The sequence below is a fragment of the Lissotriton helveticus genome, chromosome 2_1 (genome assembly GCF_964261635.1).
Source record: "Lissotriton helveticus chromosome 2_1, aLisHel1.1, whole genome shotgun sequence".
Taxonomy (NCBI): domain Eukaryota; kingdom Metazoa; phylum Chordata; class Amphibia; order Caudata; family Salamandridae; genus Lissotriton; species Lissotriton helveticus.
The window spans coordinates 536,583,475-536,603,284 of NC_136059.1; the positions used below are offsets into that span (position 1 = coordinate 536,583,475).

General features: G+C 45.7%; 1 protein-coding gene and 1 long non-coding RNA gene across 2 annotated transcripts in view; one reads left to right on the top strand and one right to left on the bottom strand.

The window, feature by feature from the left end:
* LOC144818115 (uncharacterized) overlaps window positions 1–13,744 on the bottom strand; it is a 345,075-nt gene extending 331,331 nt beyond the window's left edge. Inside the window, exon 1 of the long non-coding RNA XR_013607045.1 lies at window positions 13,648–13,744. This is a non-coding gene — a long non-coding RNA (uncharacterized LOC144818115). The remainder of the gene's footprint in view (window positions 1–13,647) is intronic.
* Window positions 13,745–13,801: 57 nt separating this feature from the next.
* KGD4 (alpha-ketoglutarate dehydrogenase subunit 4) overlaps window positions 13,802–19,810 on the top strand; it is a 66,907-nt gene continuing 60,898 nt past the window's right edge. Inside the window, exon 1 of the mRNA XM_078675196.1 lies at window positions 13,802–13,944. Coding sequence (XP_078531322.1) covers window positions 13,906–13,944 — 39 coding nt within the window. The 5' untranslated portion in view covers window positions 13,802–13,905. The remainder of the gene's footprint in view (window positions 13,945–19,810) is intronic.

Consider the following 19,810-nt stretch of genomic DNA (forward strand, 5'->3'; position numbering starts at 1 on the left):
GGGGGCAGTTTCAGAAACATTTGTGCCACTATTTCATCTGGAAAAGTGATAGAATCAGTAATCCATCGGACTGCTGATCGGGCTAGTTCTTGTTCATGCATAGTACTTAACTCACTATAACCGATTCGTGATTTCAGAATATGATCGGTAGCTTGAAATACTTGTTCTAGAGAACCTTGTTCTGGTGCTGGATGAGGAACAGTTTTCTTGTAGTCTAGACGTGAATGTCGGTCGGAAAGTCTAGTTCTACCTACATACGCTATTCTGGCGGGATTCTCGTCCTCTACCTCTTCAGTAGAAGAGTCATTTTCTTTCTCGCTTACTTGTGCTGCTTTACGTTGTTCATGTAACTTTATTATTTCCTTACGAATTCTCTTGTACATACTCTCTATACTACTGATAGTTCTGTGTTTACCCTCGGCTATATTATCACTCCACCTTGTCAGGATTCTCATTTCGGCCGGATCTTTGGTCGGATAATCTTGTTCCCTTATTAAACAATTAATCAGAAACTTTAATAACATGAGCTGGATCTCAGCTTTCCTTTGAGACATGGCTTCGCCAATACTTTCTGGATCATCCCCTGTACGGATGAAACGATATATTCTGTCTAGATCTTCTTTCATATTCGGTAGGGTGTCCAGATACCCGGTCACCCGTCTTACACGGATGGAATATATAACTGTGCTATCATCACCGGCAACTGGATCATAGCGGCATTCAGTAAGAGCTCGTCGGATTTCTGCAACGGACTTATATTTGGGCGTACGCTGTAACGCACTTTCATGTAACTCGACTATCGTTACTCGTTGGTGTGGTGGCGGGGTACCAGGAGGACCTCCTCCTGCGGCCCCTATACTGGAATCGTCGACTGATACTCTTCGTGCTGGCGCAGCGGGAAATTGTAATGTGGACTGGACCGGGGGTACCGTAACAGGTACTCCGGTGACTGGAGGAGCAGGATTTACATTATTTACAGGGACTGGCGGAACAGGATTTGCATATTCTGGAACCGTGTCGTCCAAATAGGACGAAATGAAAATATCAGCTGCGGTCGGTTTGTGACATAGCTTGGTCGGAACTAATGGTAGCGGAAAATTACTAGATGCCTCCGGGGTTGCTTTTGGCAAGCCTTCGGCAAGAAGAGGGTACATACCCTTAATAAGGGCATTCCTCTGTCTGTCTGACTGTTCGGTTTTAACTCGTTCACCTATCTCGATTAGTTCCCTTTCTTGGGCTCGTTCTAAGGATTCTCTACTTAATTCTGACTTTCTGATTTCTTTTTCGGTTCTTTTATGAGATTCTTTGCGCCATAACTCGATGGCATCTTTCTGTGACTGTCTGGCTTTCTTTTTCCATAATGCTTCTTCTACTCGCATGATGCACTCGGCATCCCATGTGCCTGATACAGGCCATCTATACTTTTCTTCTAACTGTTTGGTGTACTCCACCCATAAATCTAGATACAATATGGCACTTATGCCATGCTTCTGATACATAAAATGACCTGGACTGTCCCTAGGCGGGACAGGAACTGCTGCTTCTAACAGACCTTTTCTAGTTTTTAACTGACGTAATTTAGAAAATAGGGGCATGACTGAACTGTAATCTAGACACAATACAATACAAAATGAACACGATAATTACACCACTTTCATACCACGACATTAAAATACATGAAGAACATTTAAAATAACAGTTCGAACAGAATACCACCTGGAATACTGAATACATGAATTTCCTCGAGAACAGAACTGACTAGAACAGAAACTAGATGCACTGCTAAAACAGTACGAAACTTACCGGTCTCATAAAGAGACACGTCAGGACCCGCATCCACCGAAGTGGACACTTCGTTTTGGGTCTGTGTACCACCAAAACCCACGGACCAGAGACAATTAGATTGACCCTGTCTAGATACTACCCCAGCAACGGTGGCTTCGCCGGCGCGTGGGGAAAGGGCAAGTCCCTATTCGGGCACCATTATGTGGTATATAAATAAATAATACCGGATCTAGGTTTGACTGGACATAGCAATAACAGATAGCTCAATAAATAAGAGTCAAGATTCGAGGTAGTAGGAGTTTGCAGGTTTAATACAGCATAAAGGACAGGAACAGGACAACCTGCACGGGAACAGGATGGCAGGGCCCTGCAGGGGGGATAGGGAATGAGCGCGCCAACTTTAATAACAATACACAAGCATATATACTAAAACAGTTGCATTATAATACATACAATAGGCGGAGCAGTGGGTGTGGTCAATAGCGGTCGCGAAAGATAAGGGTGAAAGTAGGTGTAACAGGAGGCGTATACATAGACATGTGATGTAAACGTAACAGAATATGTCATAAATAGGGCGGAAACATGGAGGGGGCTACCTAAGGAGCCGGGACCTCTAACCTAATGGTGCGCGCAAACTGACAATGACGTGTTACTAGGAGAAGCTGGGGGCTATGAACTCTGCGCTAGGAGTAGAGACTGAAGTCTGGAGAGTCAGGGCGACATGTACCTAAACCCTATCTAGTATCTAATGTTTAGAGGACATGTTGATATAAACTAAGAGTCAGGAGGGGAGAGGCTAACAGACACTAAGACTGGAGCATGCATTATTCTACATGTAGTGCGTGCTGAGGAATATTAAATGACCATTAAATACAGTATTTCTCCTACATGGAGACGTAAAGGCTAGACAATGACGGAAACTATTGATGCGATTCAGTAGCTTAGGAATGCAGAGAAGGAGGGTTGGACTGATAACTAGAATCATAACATACTCTTGGCAGACTAACAGGCAGAGCCAGGCCGAGCCGGGCACTGTGGGGCAGGAAGTAAGTGAAGGGTCGAGGATACAGGTGGGGGCTGTATCGCTCCTCAGCGAGGGTTCAGGAGACAGGAGCTGAATCTGGTGTCCGGGCCCTTTTGAGGCCTAGAAACGGGGACTTTTCAATGAAATAACGTGCACACTGGGAAACGTGGCAACGTAACTTTACATAGGCCTAATACTCGTAGCTTTCACGAGAACTGGAAACTGGCATACTAGAGATGGACACAACTGTAATTGCGTCTTTAATCAAACATGGGGAATACATATGCATATTAATCATGCACACATAACATAAGATGGGGAACACGTAGGGACACAGAACATGGCAAAATTTACTTTTCCACACGACTTCCGCATTCAGGGTGGTTCCCGCCCACAGCTACAGCTCCCGGGTCACTGGGGAGTGGCAGAGACGCTAGTCCCGCCCAACGAAGGCCGGCCTTTCCCCGCCCCGGCGCACCACCTCACCTTCAATCTGCGCAGGAAGCGCTCTACGCTGGTGGGGCTCGGAGACGTCCGAGCTCCCCTCTAGAGGCACCTGTCGCGAAGGAGGCACAGCTGACGATCGCGGTCGCGGCGAACTTGCTCTCGCCTAGCGACTCGATAAATCGATCACAGTTCACCACCGGGGGGGGGGGGAGGCACACGAATCTGGCCACAGTCTTTGGGGGCAATGAGGTACTCGCTGGGCAGGCGCTGTAGGCGCTAGATCACTTCTCACGTAGCTGACTGGAACGCCAGTCAGACACAACGCCAGCAACCCTTTGCTGCTCTACTGCCTGCGCTACCAGCCACCTCAGGGGTCAACAGGGCAGGTGTCAATCTGGTGTCAAGTCTGGAATCTCTTAATCCTTCATTCAATCTAAAATGGCCGCCAGGGACTGGGCCTTATATAGCCAGTGCCCTGGGGTACTGGCACGAGCCAGAAGGTTCTAGAACCTTCTCTGGCTGTGACAATGACAAGGCACTCTTGAGGGGTATTTAGGACACTCACAGCCACCGTACTGGGGTTCTAGAGCAGCCATTTTGTGTACCTGAGGAAAATAAAGGAATTCCTGTCAGAAATGCGCGCCAAACAAAGGGCGCGAAAACCTCAAGAGGCCAGGGTTCATGAAGGCTCCAATGGGAGTCACTTCACATGAGAAAGAAAGGGTGCCCACCATTTTAGGTTCATTTATACAGGTAGACAACCCCAGTTTGTAATGCCACAGGTTTACAACTGGGCGTCAAGGAACATCTAACCCCATGAGACAACACATAAAAAGTCCTGGTAGACAAATAAAAAGCGACAAATTTTGGGAGGTACAGGGGAACAAAAGAAATCATAGTGGTGAGGGGACTCTCAGAAGCAGACGGGTCTAACAGGGGTAGTTAGCAATAACTGGCGAGACCACAGGTTAAAGTTACTTGAGATAACTCTAACTGTTTTTTTTCAGTTTTTAGCGTTGAAAACATTATGTTCTTATTGAACATTTCACATAACTATAATGGTACTTTGGCTTTTTTTCCAGTGAATTTCTATTTTATTTTTTAAACTGAAAGTAATATTTTATTACCATACGTAAAGCCAGCCCTCCGCCCACAAGGTAAGGGCTTGTCGCCAACCCTCACGGAGGCAATCCACCCTTCCCACCAGCAGCCAACCCCACACAGCGCACAATCTTTCCAACATTACATACTGGATTGTGTGGTTGTCCATGGGCAGCGTGTGTGGACATAGAATGTTTGCTGTGCAGATAAATATAATGGTGTGCATGCTGTTGCAGATGATGTGGACAATTAATGCTGGGTTTATCAAAATATGGGAGCATACTTGTGGTTCTGCAGACTTAACACTTGGTGTGCAGTTACAAGTTACTTTGAGTGGGGTTGAATAAAGGAGATGATGAGTTTGTTAGCAGATGAGGTTACCTAATAAAGAGGTTTTACATGATGATCAAGAAACACCTTAACTCAAGATTGCCATAGCTTTTCAATTTTGAAGCAGCGGTTAACATATTAGATATTTTAACTCCCCATCAACTTTAGCTTTCTTACGGAATTTTATTTTCTCTCTATGTTAGCTTATGATGGTGGTTCTGTGGATGTACTATAGCGAACATGAGGTTCATTGTGTAGACATCTGGTGTTGCTTGTTTGATGATGGTTGTTGAATAATGTTGTGTGGACATATGATGTCGATAAATGGGTGCATAGTGTATTTTTGTTGATGTAAGATGGTGATTGTGCTGGTACATGATGGCATTTATGTGGATGTACCCTGCTGGAAGTGTGCAGTATCTTGTTGGTTTTATTGGCAAATGACAGGGGTTGGCTAGACACAATGGTGGTTTGGTGGAAGTGTGACAGAAGTAGTTCAGATTCATGATGGCAGTTGTGTGCACTTGTGATGTTGGGTGTTTTGGCATACACCAGTGGTTGGGTGTGTATATGGTCCTGTGTTTCTATGAAATAGGGTGTGTGGATGTGTGATGGTGGACAAATTAATGTATAATCTGTGACATACTGACGTAGGATGGTAGATGTATTGGTGTTTGATATGATATGAGTTGTGTGGTCATAGGATGCTGGACGTGTTCAGCATATGGTGATGTGTTGACCTGTGGTAAGCTTGCTGGCGTAGGACGGTGGTTGCATGGATGTATGAGGGCGAGTATGTGGCCATATTAAGTTGCTTGTTTCGACCTGGGCTGCTGCTTGTGTCGTGGTATGATAGTGGATAAGTTGTCACAAGATGCTGGTTGTGCATACCTATAATGGTGAATGTGTTGGATAAGGACAGAGGGAGTGTAGACATGACAGTGGGCGAACCTTACCGAAGTGGGTTCATTTGATGTACGATTATGGTAGTGTGCAAATATAGTGATGGTTGTGTTGGCATATGTATGTATGTATGTATTTTAATGCTTATTAAGCGCAGCTGTCACCCAGTGGGTATCCTGGCGCTGAGATCAGTTCCACCATCTGCTCTACCATTTATTCTGCTCTAGGGAAGAGAAAGGTTTTAAGGTCCTTTTTAAATAAAATCAAATTTTGACTGCTCCTCAGTGTTAAAGGTAGAGTGTTCCACATATGCCAGTGGTTCTATTGATAATCTAATCACAGTGAGAATTGTGGTGGCTGCAGACTGAGCTGTAAACAGCAGGAAAATAGGCAAAACATGTGGTCCAATACACATGATTTATTTAGTAGATGAGATGTATTTGTAGGTAGGTCAAAGACCCACTTCTGTAACTAATTTAGCTGAAATCATTACAATATGAACATTATGACAGTAGTCGAGAGTAAGCATATCCTGAAAGATTACAGAAGGTATGGAAATGGGCATTTGGGCAGATGGCTGACAGGCACAACGAGAGTCAGACACATGGCCTGCTCCTGGCCTTACATCAAATGGAGAACGGCAAAACATTCTCCTCCCAGAAGCCTGTGCTGATCTGGCACTCCCAAGGAAGTGGCAGCTCTTCAGATGCATATCTAGGCTCCCACGAGGGACAGCAAATCAGGTTGGACCTGGTTTTGGTCACAAAAGAAGGCCTCCTTACAAGAAGGGGCCAGTGAGTATTGAAGACAGCTGGAGTCTGCTGTGACCGCGTTTGCTTTGCTCTATCACTTACACTTTAAGCAAAAGTTAATTTGCCCAAAATATCTGCAAAACCATATATCTCTTCTTTTATAAGACCTCACTGCTTGAAACTAAGCTTTTATGTGACCATTTTGCATGTACTCGATCCCCTTCCCAAAACTGAAAGGGAACGGTTGTTTTATCTCTAACCCGAATAAAGATCATCCCAACATCTGAATCCAAACACATGGAAAAGCGGAAACAGCTCTTGCCGGCACAAACGAGCGGATTACTTACGCCACATCCTGCTGGAGGCACTGGGCTCGTAAGACTTCATCGAAGTCATGCCTTTTAAAACACCAAAATACATTCCGCGCTAAATAGCCTTGGACAAGTGGTAATACAACATATTATGGAGAGGATGTGGCCTAACGGCCACAGCTGCGCATTTGGAGCTGGGGAACCAGGTTCAGATGTTGTCTGCTTAACATCCTGTAATTCAGGGCAAATCACTTGTCTTCCGGTGCCTACCAAACAATGAATGTGTCTGTCTGTAACACGACTTTAAAGCGCTCTGATACTTTCCGGACGAGTTCGCGCTATATAAAACTACCAGCAAAAAAAAAGGCAATCCCAGAACCGTGCCCCGCAATCAACTTTACTGTCCAGCCAAGTTGCAGAAATCACAAAGCAATTGGCATCACTCAATCCCCAAAGATCTCGACGGCTCTCTCTTGCCCTCGCCATCACAACGTTCAACAAACATGGCTTTCCAACTGCAGAACTTCCGGCGTGAAAAATGGATTTGGGCATTTGGTTTGTCTGAAGTGCTTGTTTGAGCTGCATTTCTAGCACCAACAAGCTTCCCATGGCCCCTTTCTTCTTCTTCTTCTCCGTATTGCATTATGGGACATGTAGTTTCAACTCTAGTACCACGTAACCAATACATATCCATGAAAAACTGCGGCAGAAAAGTCAGATGGAAATAACTTAATTATGAGTTGGTAAATATTTTTTAATCTTATGCCAAAAATTCATGTTGCTAGTTTTTCAAGTATGTGCAAGATTTCTTTTCTGCACGTTTTTTGTAGCGAAAACTTTCTTTACATGAGCAGCAGATTAAATCACTCAAGGTCAGATCTTTTCTCTAGGCACGGGGATATTAAATGATTTGCTCAGAACGACAGAATGTTGACATGACGCCTGGATTCAAACCCAGTCCGGTTTGGCTTTAGTGCTGGTGGTGCGACACTCTTTGTTAGCGCCCATCACCAGGGAGAGTTTCTATGAAGTTCTTCATTTTAATATCTGCTCAGTGATTCATGTTTTGGAAGTGGGAAATGAAGCATCTTGGAAGCAGGGCGTGTTAGCATCTGAATGTTTCCACAAAGAGGATTCCTGACTACAACAGCGCTCTCAATGCTACGTAGGGTGCTTCTGTAATTTTGTTTAGCACTTTTGCCTAATAAATTGACATAAAATAATGTACATTGTTACGGCCCTCAAAATGGAAATGCACATATAGCTGGTCACCTGATTCTACCTACTTTACTAAGCTTTCCCATTTAGCCAAATTGTGTGATCCTATGAAAATCACTTTACTCCACTGTGCATTATTTTAATTGAAAACCAAATCTGATACCACCAAATACATTCACTTCAGTTATACGAAAAAAATCACAGAAGTGAGATTTAACAGGCAACAGTGTTGCTCCAGATACAAACAATCATTTGCAATGCAATATGTCTCGCATTAGCGAAAATCTTAGCTATTGGTGTTGCAAATGCTCAGATTTCCTTAATGAACTATTTTTGGGTCCGTACTGCTTTTGTTTGCTTAGTGTGTCTTTGGGGATCACTTCGGGCAATGTCTTTATTTAATTGGTGCATTACCATGCACATTTACATATCCATGTTTGCCACTTGGGTGCTTCTGGAAGAGAATGAAACCATACCCGAAATTTGCATAATTAGAGTTTATTATATCTAGTAATGAATTCTTCACATTGTGTCTTTGCTGTAACTCACCCAGTGTATGTTTTCTAATTTTTTTGTCTACTTCCTGTCTGCATCAGAGCGCATAGAAATGTTGCACAGTTGCGATTCACCAAAATGTGTCTCTTTACATACACCAAATTAAAGTGTCAAGAAGATTTGGTAACAGAAACGTGCTGTCTATTCTAGTTTGGCTTGTTTTCTTTTAAAATGTGCTCACACCCGATTTAGTAACTACCCGCTAATTTCGCAGTTCTTTGCCATTTAATTTTAGTAGCTCTGCCCACAATGTCCGATGTTTATCAATATCAGTATCATGCATTGATCTTTTTAACACCCAATGCTTGCTTCTACCCGTTAATATCAGTTCAAATGGTTTAAAAGTCAATAAAGACCCAAAATAGTATCTAGGGTTGCACAGAATTTCCATAAATTGCCTTCACGTAATTACATGGAATTTGACGTAATTGAGCGAAGTGGAGTTTCATGCTATATTTTAGCATGAAATTCACCCCAGCATCAGTTTTCGGTATTTTGGCGCTAAAGGACACATTTAAACAAAAGAACAGTGAGCAACAGGTGCGAACATTATTATTAGTCCAGACCGTTAGCGGTAAATGTTAACCGCTAATGGCAAGGTTTGCTGTAAGTTTTAAAATGAATGGCAAATAATTACACATACTGGCAAAATAGCATAATTTTGGGAATATTCCCAGCATTACGAGAATCATGCTGGCATAATGCAAATTTCCCACAGTCCTAATTAACCAGAGACTGACTCCACACAGATTTCTTGCAAAATCATCCAACTAGTCAACATGTTAAACATATAAATGGAGCAAAAATGGTGAATTGGCTCTTCAAGTGTTTAGCTGTGCTTGTGAAATATTCAGAAACCCAATTTCTAGTCATGCTCACATCAGCAGGAACAATTTCCTCTTGTCAAGTAATCAAATATTCATCCTGAGATCATCAGGATCAATCACATCTTGTGAAGTCATCAGGTACTCATTTTCACGTCATCCTCAGGTTATCAGAAACAATTACTTCTTGTGAAGTCATCAGATACTAATTTTCAAGTCATTCTCGAATCATCAGGCTCAAGTTTCTAAACTCTGCTGATGGCTTCAAGAGCTTGATGATGTCTGATGACGTGAAAATGACTTCTAAAGCAGTTGGATGATGATCCAATGACTCTGAGATAGCTTCTAAAGTAATCCTGTTTGACCTGGGATAGGTAGCTCTCAGCATGAGGCCTCATCCCCTTCAAAGCCCCGCCCCCTCTTCACACACTGACAGTAATTTGTAAGTTGCCAGGTATGTTATCTTTCAATGGAGAACGGTGTTGCAGGAGGATACAAATGATGAGACAGATTTCCATTTAATGATTGTGAGAGTAGAGTATTGTGCATTTTTTTCTTTGATGGTGTAGCTCATGCTTGTGTAAAACTTGACAAGGAAGACCTTAACGTTTACGCTTTAATCCTTAGATAGCAACCAGAACAAGCATTTACAATGCAACGGTTTTGCCTTTGTAAAAGTTAGAGCTATTGGCATTGTAAATGACAATTTTTTTATTTATGTGTTGGTTTTGAAAACAGATAAATAAATGGCATTGCCATTTACAATGCCAATAGCTTAATCTCTCGCAAACAGTAAAAATGATTAATAATAACTAACCTCCTTCTTGTCAAAGGACCAAAAACCCTGCCTTAGGTTGCAGTCATTAAAGAGCTTGCTGACAATTAGGAGCTCCCTGAGTGATGGTGTGTGTTTTGTAGGTGTGTGTGTGTGTGTGCACATGTGTATTGCTGACATGCAATGCTCACATTCAATTAGAGCTCCCTGAGTGATGGTGTGTGTGTTTGTAGGTGTGTGTGCGCGGAGCGGCACAGCTGAGGCGATGACGCAAGCAGCACATCTGCTTGGGGGTGGAACCGCATCCACCCAGTACAGTAGTGTCGCGGCGGGACACGCCACTGAGCAGCACATCTGGGGCAGGCGGGACTTCACTCACAGGCATATGGGGAGCCCGCTAGTAATGCAGGCAGGAGGGCGTGAAGCAGACAGGGGTGTAAAGCACAGCTGTGGGAGCACTAGTAATGCGCACAGCGGGGCGTCCATCACTCTTGTGGGAATCACACAGAGGAGTGCACTAGTAATGTACCAGTGAGTGCTCTCTTGTGAGAAGCGCATCTCGGGAGGGGAAAGATCAAGAACGACAGCTGGGGTCGGGGTGGAGGGGCCGAAGCACAGCTGGGGATGGGTGGAGGTGCTCCTGCGGGAACACAGCTGGAAGGGGCGGTGCTGGTGATAGGCAAAGCTGGATATGGGTGGAGGTAACTCCGATGAGCAGTACATCAGAGGGTGGAGGAGGGCGAGAATCACGCTGGGGTTGATGGGGGCATAGCGGTTGAGAGGTGGTGATGCTGCAGCGAGGCGCTCACTACACAAATCACTTCATGTGCTGCGACGCCATAAATATGGTAGTAAGCGCTACAAGTGCCAATAACTAACTCTAGAAAGCAGAAAGGGGTGTGTGAGACAATGTGGTTGGGGCGGGTAGAGTAGAGAGGGCAGTGCACTGTTAGGGTGGGCGGGCTAGGAGCCAGGCCCACGATTGGACACAGCGGCAGAGCCCTGGGTGCGAGGGAAGGAAGAGGCTGGAACTAGAGTCGAGGGAGTAAGGGGTTCACACTATGGGCAGTAAGGTTTAGGACTGCAGAACGCAGAGTCGATTATGCACAGTGGATAAGGGGGTTCAGGGCTACAGGCAGCAGAGCAGGGTGTGCACAGGCAGAGGAGAGGCCAAAGCTACAGAGTGCAGTGTCGAGTGTGCAAGGGCAGGAGAGGGGGGTCAAAGGCTACAGAGTGCAGAGCCGAGAATGCACAGACAGGAGAGGGGTCAAAGGCTATAGACTGTGGAGCCGGGAGTTCGCAGGCGGGAGGGGGGGCAAGGGCTACAGGCTGCAGAGGAGTGCACCGGCAGGGGGGGGGGGTCAAAGGCTACATACAGAGTGTGCAGCCAAGTGTCCACAGTCAGGGAAGGGGTGAAGGCTACAGAGTGCGGAGCTGGGTGAGGGGCAGGAGAGGGGTTAAAACTAGAGATTGCAGAGTCGGGTGTGCACAGGGCGGTAAATGTTAGGCGTTCACACGGAGGCAAGGGGACTGCAGGCAGCAGGGTCTAGTGTCCACTAGGAGTAGGGGGATTAGAGCTTCAGGCATCAGAGCGCAGGAACGATTTAGGGACATCTCAGCGACTGGCAGTGAACGAAGGGTGGCACAGCGGGCGCTAAGGGGCACAGCGGGCGCTAAGGGGCACAGCAGGCGCTAAGGGGCACAGCGGGCGCTAAAGGGCACAACTCAGGGGGCATAGTTGGGTGTGCCCAGGGTTGTAAGGGGGTACAACCAAAGGTGGCAGAGCCGAGGAGTGTGCGCAGGGCGGTAAAGAGGGCTCAACTAAACGTGGTAAAGCCGGGTGCCCGCAGGGCGGTCAGGGGGTCCTGGCAGTGCTTCGGGGGCGGTTAGGTATGCAATATATGAGGAGCCCGTACCTGTTTTCCGCAGCCCCTCCGGTCGGTCCCCGCCGGGCGGCCCGTCCAGCCCCACAGAAGCTCCCCGGCAGCTCTCTCGCATGCTTCCCGGGGCCGCGGCGGTGCCGTGCCTGCAGAGGTACCTCCCCCGGTCCTGCGGGCCTCGGAGCCTCTCCCTCGGTGCGACACTTGGCCTCTTTGTGCCGGAGGCTCCGTCGTCCCCCTCTCCTCGTGGTCACTGGTCGCTCCAGCCTCTTCCAGCACCGGCTCCGTCCTCGTTCCAGCGCTGCTTTCCAAGCAGACGGGCGGGCTCGCTCCCTCCCACACACCGCCCTCCCCTCCCGGCTCGGAATGCTCATGCAGGCCCCTCCTCCCAGGGAGCGTCTCCAAAGAGCCTGCATCTGCACAGCTCGCCCGGACACTGCCCCAGCCTTCTCACACGCAGACACCTGGGGCAAGCACATGGACTGACCCTCGGGGTCAAATAAAGGGGTGGAAGCAAAATCACCCATTACACTGTGAAGCACGATCTGTCTCTGGGGCGGGAGGGGGCGGGAGAGGACACGGACGGCGGGAGGGGGCGGGAGAGGACACGGACGGCGAGAGGGGGCGGGAGAGGACACGGACGGCGGGAGGGGGCGGGAGAGGACACGGACGGCGGGAGGGGGCGGGAGAGGACACGGACGGCGGGAAACGTGCACAGGACAGCGAGGGGGGGGGCGGAAAGGCACACGGAGGGGGCGGGAATGGACAGACTTTCAGTGAAAGGGGAGGGAACGGGAAAAAACGTAACTCCGCCCTGGGAAAAAATCTCGGGAACGCCCCCGAATCTGGTACGGCCTTGACGGACAGATCTCTGTTCCAATGGCTAGCCTCCATTTATGGAGCTAGCCAATGGGACAGGGGGGCGTATTCCAGAGTCCTTACTAATATCAAGAGATTTCTCTGGAGGCGGAGCTAAGAGCTCCGCCCTCCAGCGAAACCTAAAAATGGATAGGGGGCAGTAACAAAGGATAACTTCCTCGCTTTAGGAAGAACAGGAAGTCACAACATTATATACAAGGACCTGTGTTTTGATTGAAGGACTGTTACTGTGGTTACAAGTTCCCAAAGGGTGCAAGGGATATGTAGTTTGATGGGGGTTTTTTGCATTTGAATACATGGTGTTCAATAAAACGATTAATTTAATAAGGTTGAGGAATAATAAGAAGGTCGAGAAAGAAATGCATAATACTCGGCTTCTTTCTTGTCATTTATTAATATGGCAGCCAAACAAGCAAACAGTGAAGCAAAAATCAAAACCACAGTTCCCAAAGTACACCCATGTGATGCGACTACTAATGTAGGACACACACAATGCGAGCCAGAACGTCACCCCATTCGACTCTGTTTTTAAACATCCAGATCCCGCTTCAAGGAACAAGCAAGGGCAAAAACACAAGACCCTGTATATCCTCCCATATCAGCGAATGTTTTGAAAGTCATTGTGTACGAATAGAAAGTTGTCCCGAATAAAGCCGAGAAGCAACAAGAAAATTCCGCGGGACAACAGTTATTCTAAACACCACTGTTTGAAAATAAATCATTTGACATTCTATATTGGTAAGTTCTCACGTTTCTAGAAATAATAAAAATATATTTTCACATAAAATCAAGCATTTAGTTACTTTCATTGGATACACAGAATTGAAATAGTTGCTTTATCTAGTACTAAAAAAACCTCGTACCATTGTTCAGTCTTTTGAAAACTTGTTACTACTGTTTCTTTTGGTTTTTCTAATTGTTGGAATCCATGCTACGAATTGTAAGATGGCCGACGTGCTCACCCATAGACGGGCTCCTAGTCAGTGGGCAGGCGCTCTGACGTCAGAATTAATAATCGCCTGACGTACAAGTGACGCGTCCTGTCACAGTGTTCTTTCTTTTATCCCAGCCTTTTCTAATTTTATTTGCTGACCCGGAAGCCTTGGAGACGTTGGGTCACCATGGGCAGCAAGATGGCTGCCGCCAGCAGGGTCGTTCAGGTAACTTTGCAAATGCCCCCAGAACTTGAAAGGAGAGACTCATAATCGAGGAACGAAGACAGTGCATTCAGTATCAAAGTGGCGAAAATGCTCTGGTTTCTATAATGGGTAGTCCCAGAATTCTAAGGACGTTATTAACGGTCATAAAACATCTGGACGTTCTGATTACTGGTTCGAAAAGTATTGTGATCCGTTAAACTCGGTGCAGGGACTGTATTCGTATAAACTTATCATTTATTGCGAAAACTGCACGTATGATGCTCGAGTCTCGCACTTTGAATGAAGCTCGTCATAGAACAGTCTTAGCTCTGCCAGTTTCAGTGGGGCATCGTTATAATGCTAATTTTGATCGCGCATATCTGTGAGTCTTAGCTTTTCGCTTTAATCTTACATTTTGATTTCGCATCCTTCGTCTTAGTCACTTGTTTAGAACAATGGATCCTGAAATCCAAAGGGTATTTGTTAAAAAAAATCTCGGGCTCTTGATAAATGATTGAAGTAGGTCTCCGCATACGATTCCTCGTATTAAGTCTCTGCTTTGTGTGTGCGGGTGACGCTTGCGCTTCTGATACATCTCACATTTTGGAGAGGATCTTGAAATCGAGTTGTTACTATGGTATTGGTTCTGTGTGTGCAAGGGAAATTTACACTGTTAATGTCCATGGGTTGTTTGTGCATACTTGACCACTCACCCGCTTTTTCGTGTTCATTCGTCATTCACCTAATGCAGTGCTTTAAATGGGAAAAAATAAGTGCAGGTACTCATTTAAATAAGTTAGAGGTGTGTCAAATGGGCGGGGCTAAGGGCAAGATATGATGATACATAATGACTTCTGTACCAGTTGCAGCACATATCAAAACACATGAGAAATGCGTTTATGTAAACCAATCAGGTTAACACATTACACAAAATGAAAGCCAAACAGGATGATGTGTTAATATTTCCTTGTTTTGTCATATTTGCCGCTTCTTAATGCCATATGTTATTTGTTGTTGTTTGGCGCCATACTATATATTCTCAAGCAGGCGCACACACACTGAGAGCAAAACAAGCTGAGATGAACACAAAAGCATTCCACCCATTCCCTTTAGAATATCTCCTGAGAGTATCCTGATTCTGATTATACAGCCACCTGGGTGGTCTTTCGTTCCCCCTACCAATCCTCCTTACTCGACAGGTAAGAAGAATGTCGTGGGCTTTTGATGTTTGATAGCCCCTGACCTTTCCCACCCATATTAAGACACTCGTTTTTCAGATCCCCATGAGACCCGATCTGTCCATCTCTCAATGGTGGAACTCCTGCCATCACCACATGTGTGCAGGCTGCTGATGGTGAATGAATTATCAGAAGGTTTTTTGTTTCTTTTTTTGTGGTGCCTCCCTCCCTGTTTTCTTGGACTCCTACGGTGGCTGAGATTCTCTGTGATGAGATTAGATTCATACTTGGCAGAACTTTAGTCTCCCGACCATTATTTTTCATTGGCAAATTGTAATATGGACTGAAGTTTTTACTGGTGGTACTGTTCCCCTGCCCCTTCTGTCCATCCTGCATGGATGTCCAATCAGCTATGGGCCCCTGGGACGTGGCTGCTGAATTTGTAGGCATCAAAGCCTTGCTAGGGCACTGTTTGGAGCTATTTTGATAAATGTATCGATCTTCTTCAGTTTGGCAGTTATAGGGGACAGCAATTAGTGATGGGAAAAAAACGGCTTTAACGAAGGTATTGTATTGTAATTGCATTTATATAGCGCTTACTATCCCTGACGAGGCATCGAAGCGCTTTTTTGGCGAGTAGCACGCTACTCCGGGACCCATAGAGGATTAATGTTGAATTAGTATAGTGAAAGATGCAAGTACATTTTAAGTGGTGGATAGGTTAGTCAGTTATTTGGATTTGGAATGATAGCAGAAGGATAGAGGAGGAAAAAAGGTTTGTCTTTATATAGCGCTTGTTACCACTGATTGGGTGTTGAAGCACGGTACTCCGGAAGCCCATAAAGGATTAGGGGTGAAATAATATGGTGAAATGTGAAAGTAATTTCAGTGGCGGATATTAGTCAGTTAGTTATTTGGAGTGCGAAGGATAGCGGAGGGATAAAAGGGGAAGAAAGGTTTGCTTTCATATAGCACTTGTTACCCCTGATGGGTGTTGAAACGCTTTTCTGGCGAGTAGCACGCCACTCCGGAACCCATAAATGATTAGTGTTGAAAATTAGTATAGTAAAATATGAAGTAATTTGAGTAGTGGATAGGTTATTCAGTTATTTGGGTAGAGAATGGTAGGCGGCGGGACAGAGGAGGGAAAGAGGTTTGTATTTATATAGTGCTTGCTACCCCTGAAGGGGTTTTGTAGCGCAAGTAGCACGCTACTTTGGAACCCATAAGTATTAGTGTTGAATTAGTATGGTGAAACATGAAAGTAATTTTAGTGGGGGTATGTTGCTCTACGTTAATCAGCAAAAATGCAATAGTACAGGTTTTCACATAACAAGAGCTGATAGACAAAACATATGCCAGCCATTCAACCTGCAGGAAAGCATGTCAGTGTATAAGGGTATTCTACAGCACCAGCTTCCTCTACCCACTGGAGGTGACCGATACGTAGCTTTATGCAAACTCCACTTGTTCCGCAAACTGCAACACTAAACTCTATGATGAGGAGCATCAAAGCTCTCTAATTACCAATTCACAATGTTTGGTGGGGGAAGGCAAGGTGAGTTTTTTGCTTTGTAATTTAATGTATTGGAAATTATAACAGGGAAGTAGGCATATTAACCCCTTGCATGCTGATGACGGCCCCCATCCGTCATGCACTACGGGGCTCGTGTGCTGATGACGGCTGGGGGCCGTCATAAACCCATCCACTCGCGATTTTGCAGCACACGGGGAAAATCGCTGCAGCATGGAAGGGGTTAAGCATGTGTGAAAGCACTGCAAGTTTGGTCAACACTTTCGCCAAAGCATGGGAGTGCAAAAGGTACGTGCCAATTCGGACTGAAATACCATGGTGACCTGCTAGACTTAAGGCTTGCCTGAAACAGCAGGTTTATATTTTACTGTCCTGAGTAAGGTGCTAAAGCTTCTGGTATCTGCCGGGAAAGGATCACCTCTACTTATCACACGCTGAGCAGTGTACTTCCAGGGGCAGGTACAAATACACTCCATAGCTAGAAGGTCGCTAGTTTATCTTTACAGATTTATATTAACGTGTATAGGAATGAACTAATATAAACTTGCCTAAATCAGATTTGCAAGGTTATTAGTCTGACCAAGAATAAAATGAATCAGAAAGCCACATCGAAAATAAACTAAATGAAACCGTCAGCAGCTTTCAATCGCGGCTGTACCTTTAATTTGAAACATCTTTTTCGGGGTGAAAGGATATAAAACTGATCAAGCATTTCCCATTGAGTATCCATTGTTCCGCGTGTTCTGTGTGCTTCGATACAGAAAATTTCTCATGCGAGGCGTGTGTTCTGCGTAGGAACAGTTTATGACTTTTAAAAGAGATGAAGACAGAGAATTGTCGGCAAATGGCTTTTGATGAGGAGAGACACAGTGGAGGGTAATTGTTACTCCGGCATTCCTGAGCAGATGGGCCAAGTCATTCTAATGAAATCTCTTCCTTTAGCCACTGCTTAATCATTTACCAAGTCAACTTTTCATCCAACACTTTTCTTCCCCTCCACTCAAAATACACCCCAGCAGGATGCAACTCCCTTCTCTTATTGTGTTTAGATGCAGTCTGAGTGGGGTATGGTGTATTTAAGTATCCAGTATGACATGGTCCCTCCATCCTCTCCTACACCCCCCCTATTATGGCTCCTATTTATTGTTTCCCATTGCAGTGCACTAATGCTACCCTAGGCAACCATTTGTGCTATATATGGAACCAACACGGAAAGAGGTATTCCCTTGTCACCCTCCCATACAGTGCCCCTGCCCATCGCCCCCATTCTGTACCCCATTAAGCGGTTTGAAATTACCAGGGGTCAGCAAAAATACTAAGCAAGCAACAAACCTAACGTTTTCAAATAAAGCTATGAGCAAATTTATATTACAAAGCAATGCAAAATCACGAGTAAAACCGTAACATAGCAAAGCAAAAATAGAAGATAGAAAAATATCTGAGATAGTAATCACCTTAGTAAGGCCAGTGCATTTCCCTAAATGGGACAAGTTTACAGACTAGAAGCCCCAGCCCATTGCACACACTTGATAAAGGAATTGCGCCCCCCACCCGCCTTAACACTTTAAGTATAATAGCCATTGTGCTATCACAGCATGACACATGGCGAGCCCTCTCAGACCCCTGCAATCATGGGCCATTCAAGTGAGAGCTGCTGTAATCGCCAGCAGTGATTGTGCAAAAGGCCACTGAAGGGCTCAGTCGGAAGCAGAGCGGCGTCTGCCCCGAGCTGGAGGAGGTAAGTAACCTGAGCCTGCTCTGCTCTCAATCAGGGTACCGGTACTCTCCCTGACCTAAAAAAAAAGTGCCGGTACTGAGGGCCAGAAATTTCGGAAGTGCCGGTTCTCAGTACCGGTGAGTACCGGCCCATTTAAAGCACTGACCTAATGGATTACACTGTTAAACGCCGGACTTCGCCCACGTGTTTTGTTCAGGGGTTGCCAGGTAGCGGTGTGGTTAAGATAATCTCATCCCGGTTATCAATTTGTTCGCAGTTTTATATAGTGAGAACTTGGCCCTAGGAATTAGAGCGATTTACACAAGCACCAGATACCATTACACAAGGTATGATTTTTTTTTAAAAGGCACAGGAGCTTGAGGGATTTTGTTCAAAATCACACGATGTTGAGCTGATGCTGGACACAAACCTTATTTCCTTGTTCCAGTGTTTGTATTTTTTTGTTGTATATTTCTAGAGGTCGTCTACCGGTACATACACCCATACACTCATGCCTGTGCGGTTGGTCGGTCTCAGTATGCGTAGGGATGCCACCAACATGTCATCACATTTATTGCTATCGGGCTGTATTACACATTATCATTGCTTGCGCCCTATTATCGTGAATGCGCTGTCCCAGAGCAGCCGTGAACGTTCGCTGCCCTGGGGGCAGGGCGTTCATGTGAAAACACGGAGCAGCCTCTCCGTGTTTTCACTGTGCAGGTAGCACCCGCCTGCACTTTAAAAGGGGATTAGAGATCCCCTTGGAGGTGGTGCAGTGAGTGACTGTACCTGCCTGCAAGGTGAAGTCTGGTGGGTCCCTGCGACCCCCTTTACCCCCTGTAGAGGGCTGCTTTCAGGCGGCGCACTGACAGTGCGCCACCTTTTTAAATGGAGCACTGTGAGTGCGCCTCCTGCCGGATTCTTTGACTCTGCACCTGCAGCTGTAATATGGTGCGGGCACAAAGTCAAAGGAATTCGTTCATTTGCATAGGGCATGCCCCTATGCAAAGGAGGGAACACCCTCTGAAGGTAGCGCTGGATCATTAAGTGCACCAGACTATCTGTATTATAGAGGGGGTCGCACAAGCGTCTACACCCCTTCTACATTACCAAAGTGCCCTGGGGGCACGCAAAGTGGGTTTCAAACGCCTATTGCATCCCCGGGGCACCTTCTGTTATTCGGCCCCAGATGTGTTTGCTTAATTAGTTCAGTCAAACCTAGACTAGGACACATACAGTGCATTAGGTTGTCTTATAAAAATCTGGATGTTGAAATGGAGGGAAGTGGTCACCCTAGGTGTAAATAGAGAAGATTGGTGGATGAGAGACAATAAAGAAAACCTGGAAAAAGACACAAAGTAAACAAGAGAAAAAAAATATCAGAAAAGCCTATCGATCCTGCCCAATCTGTGATGAGTTCGCCCTTATGTGCTTTTCCCCTGCCTCAGCTCCTGT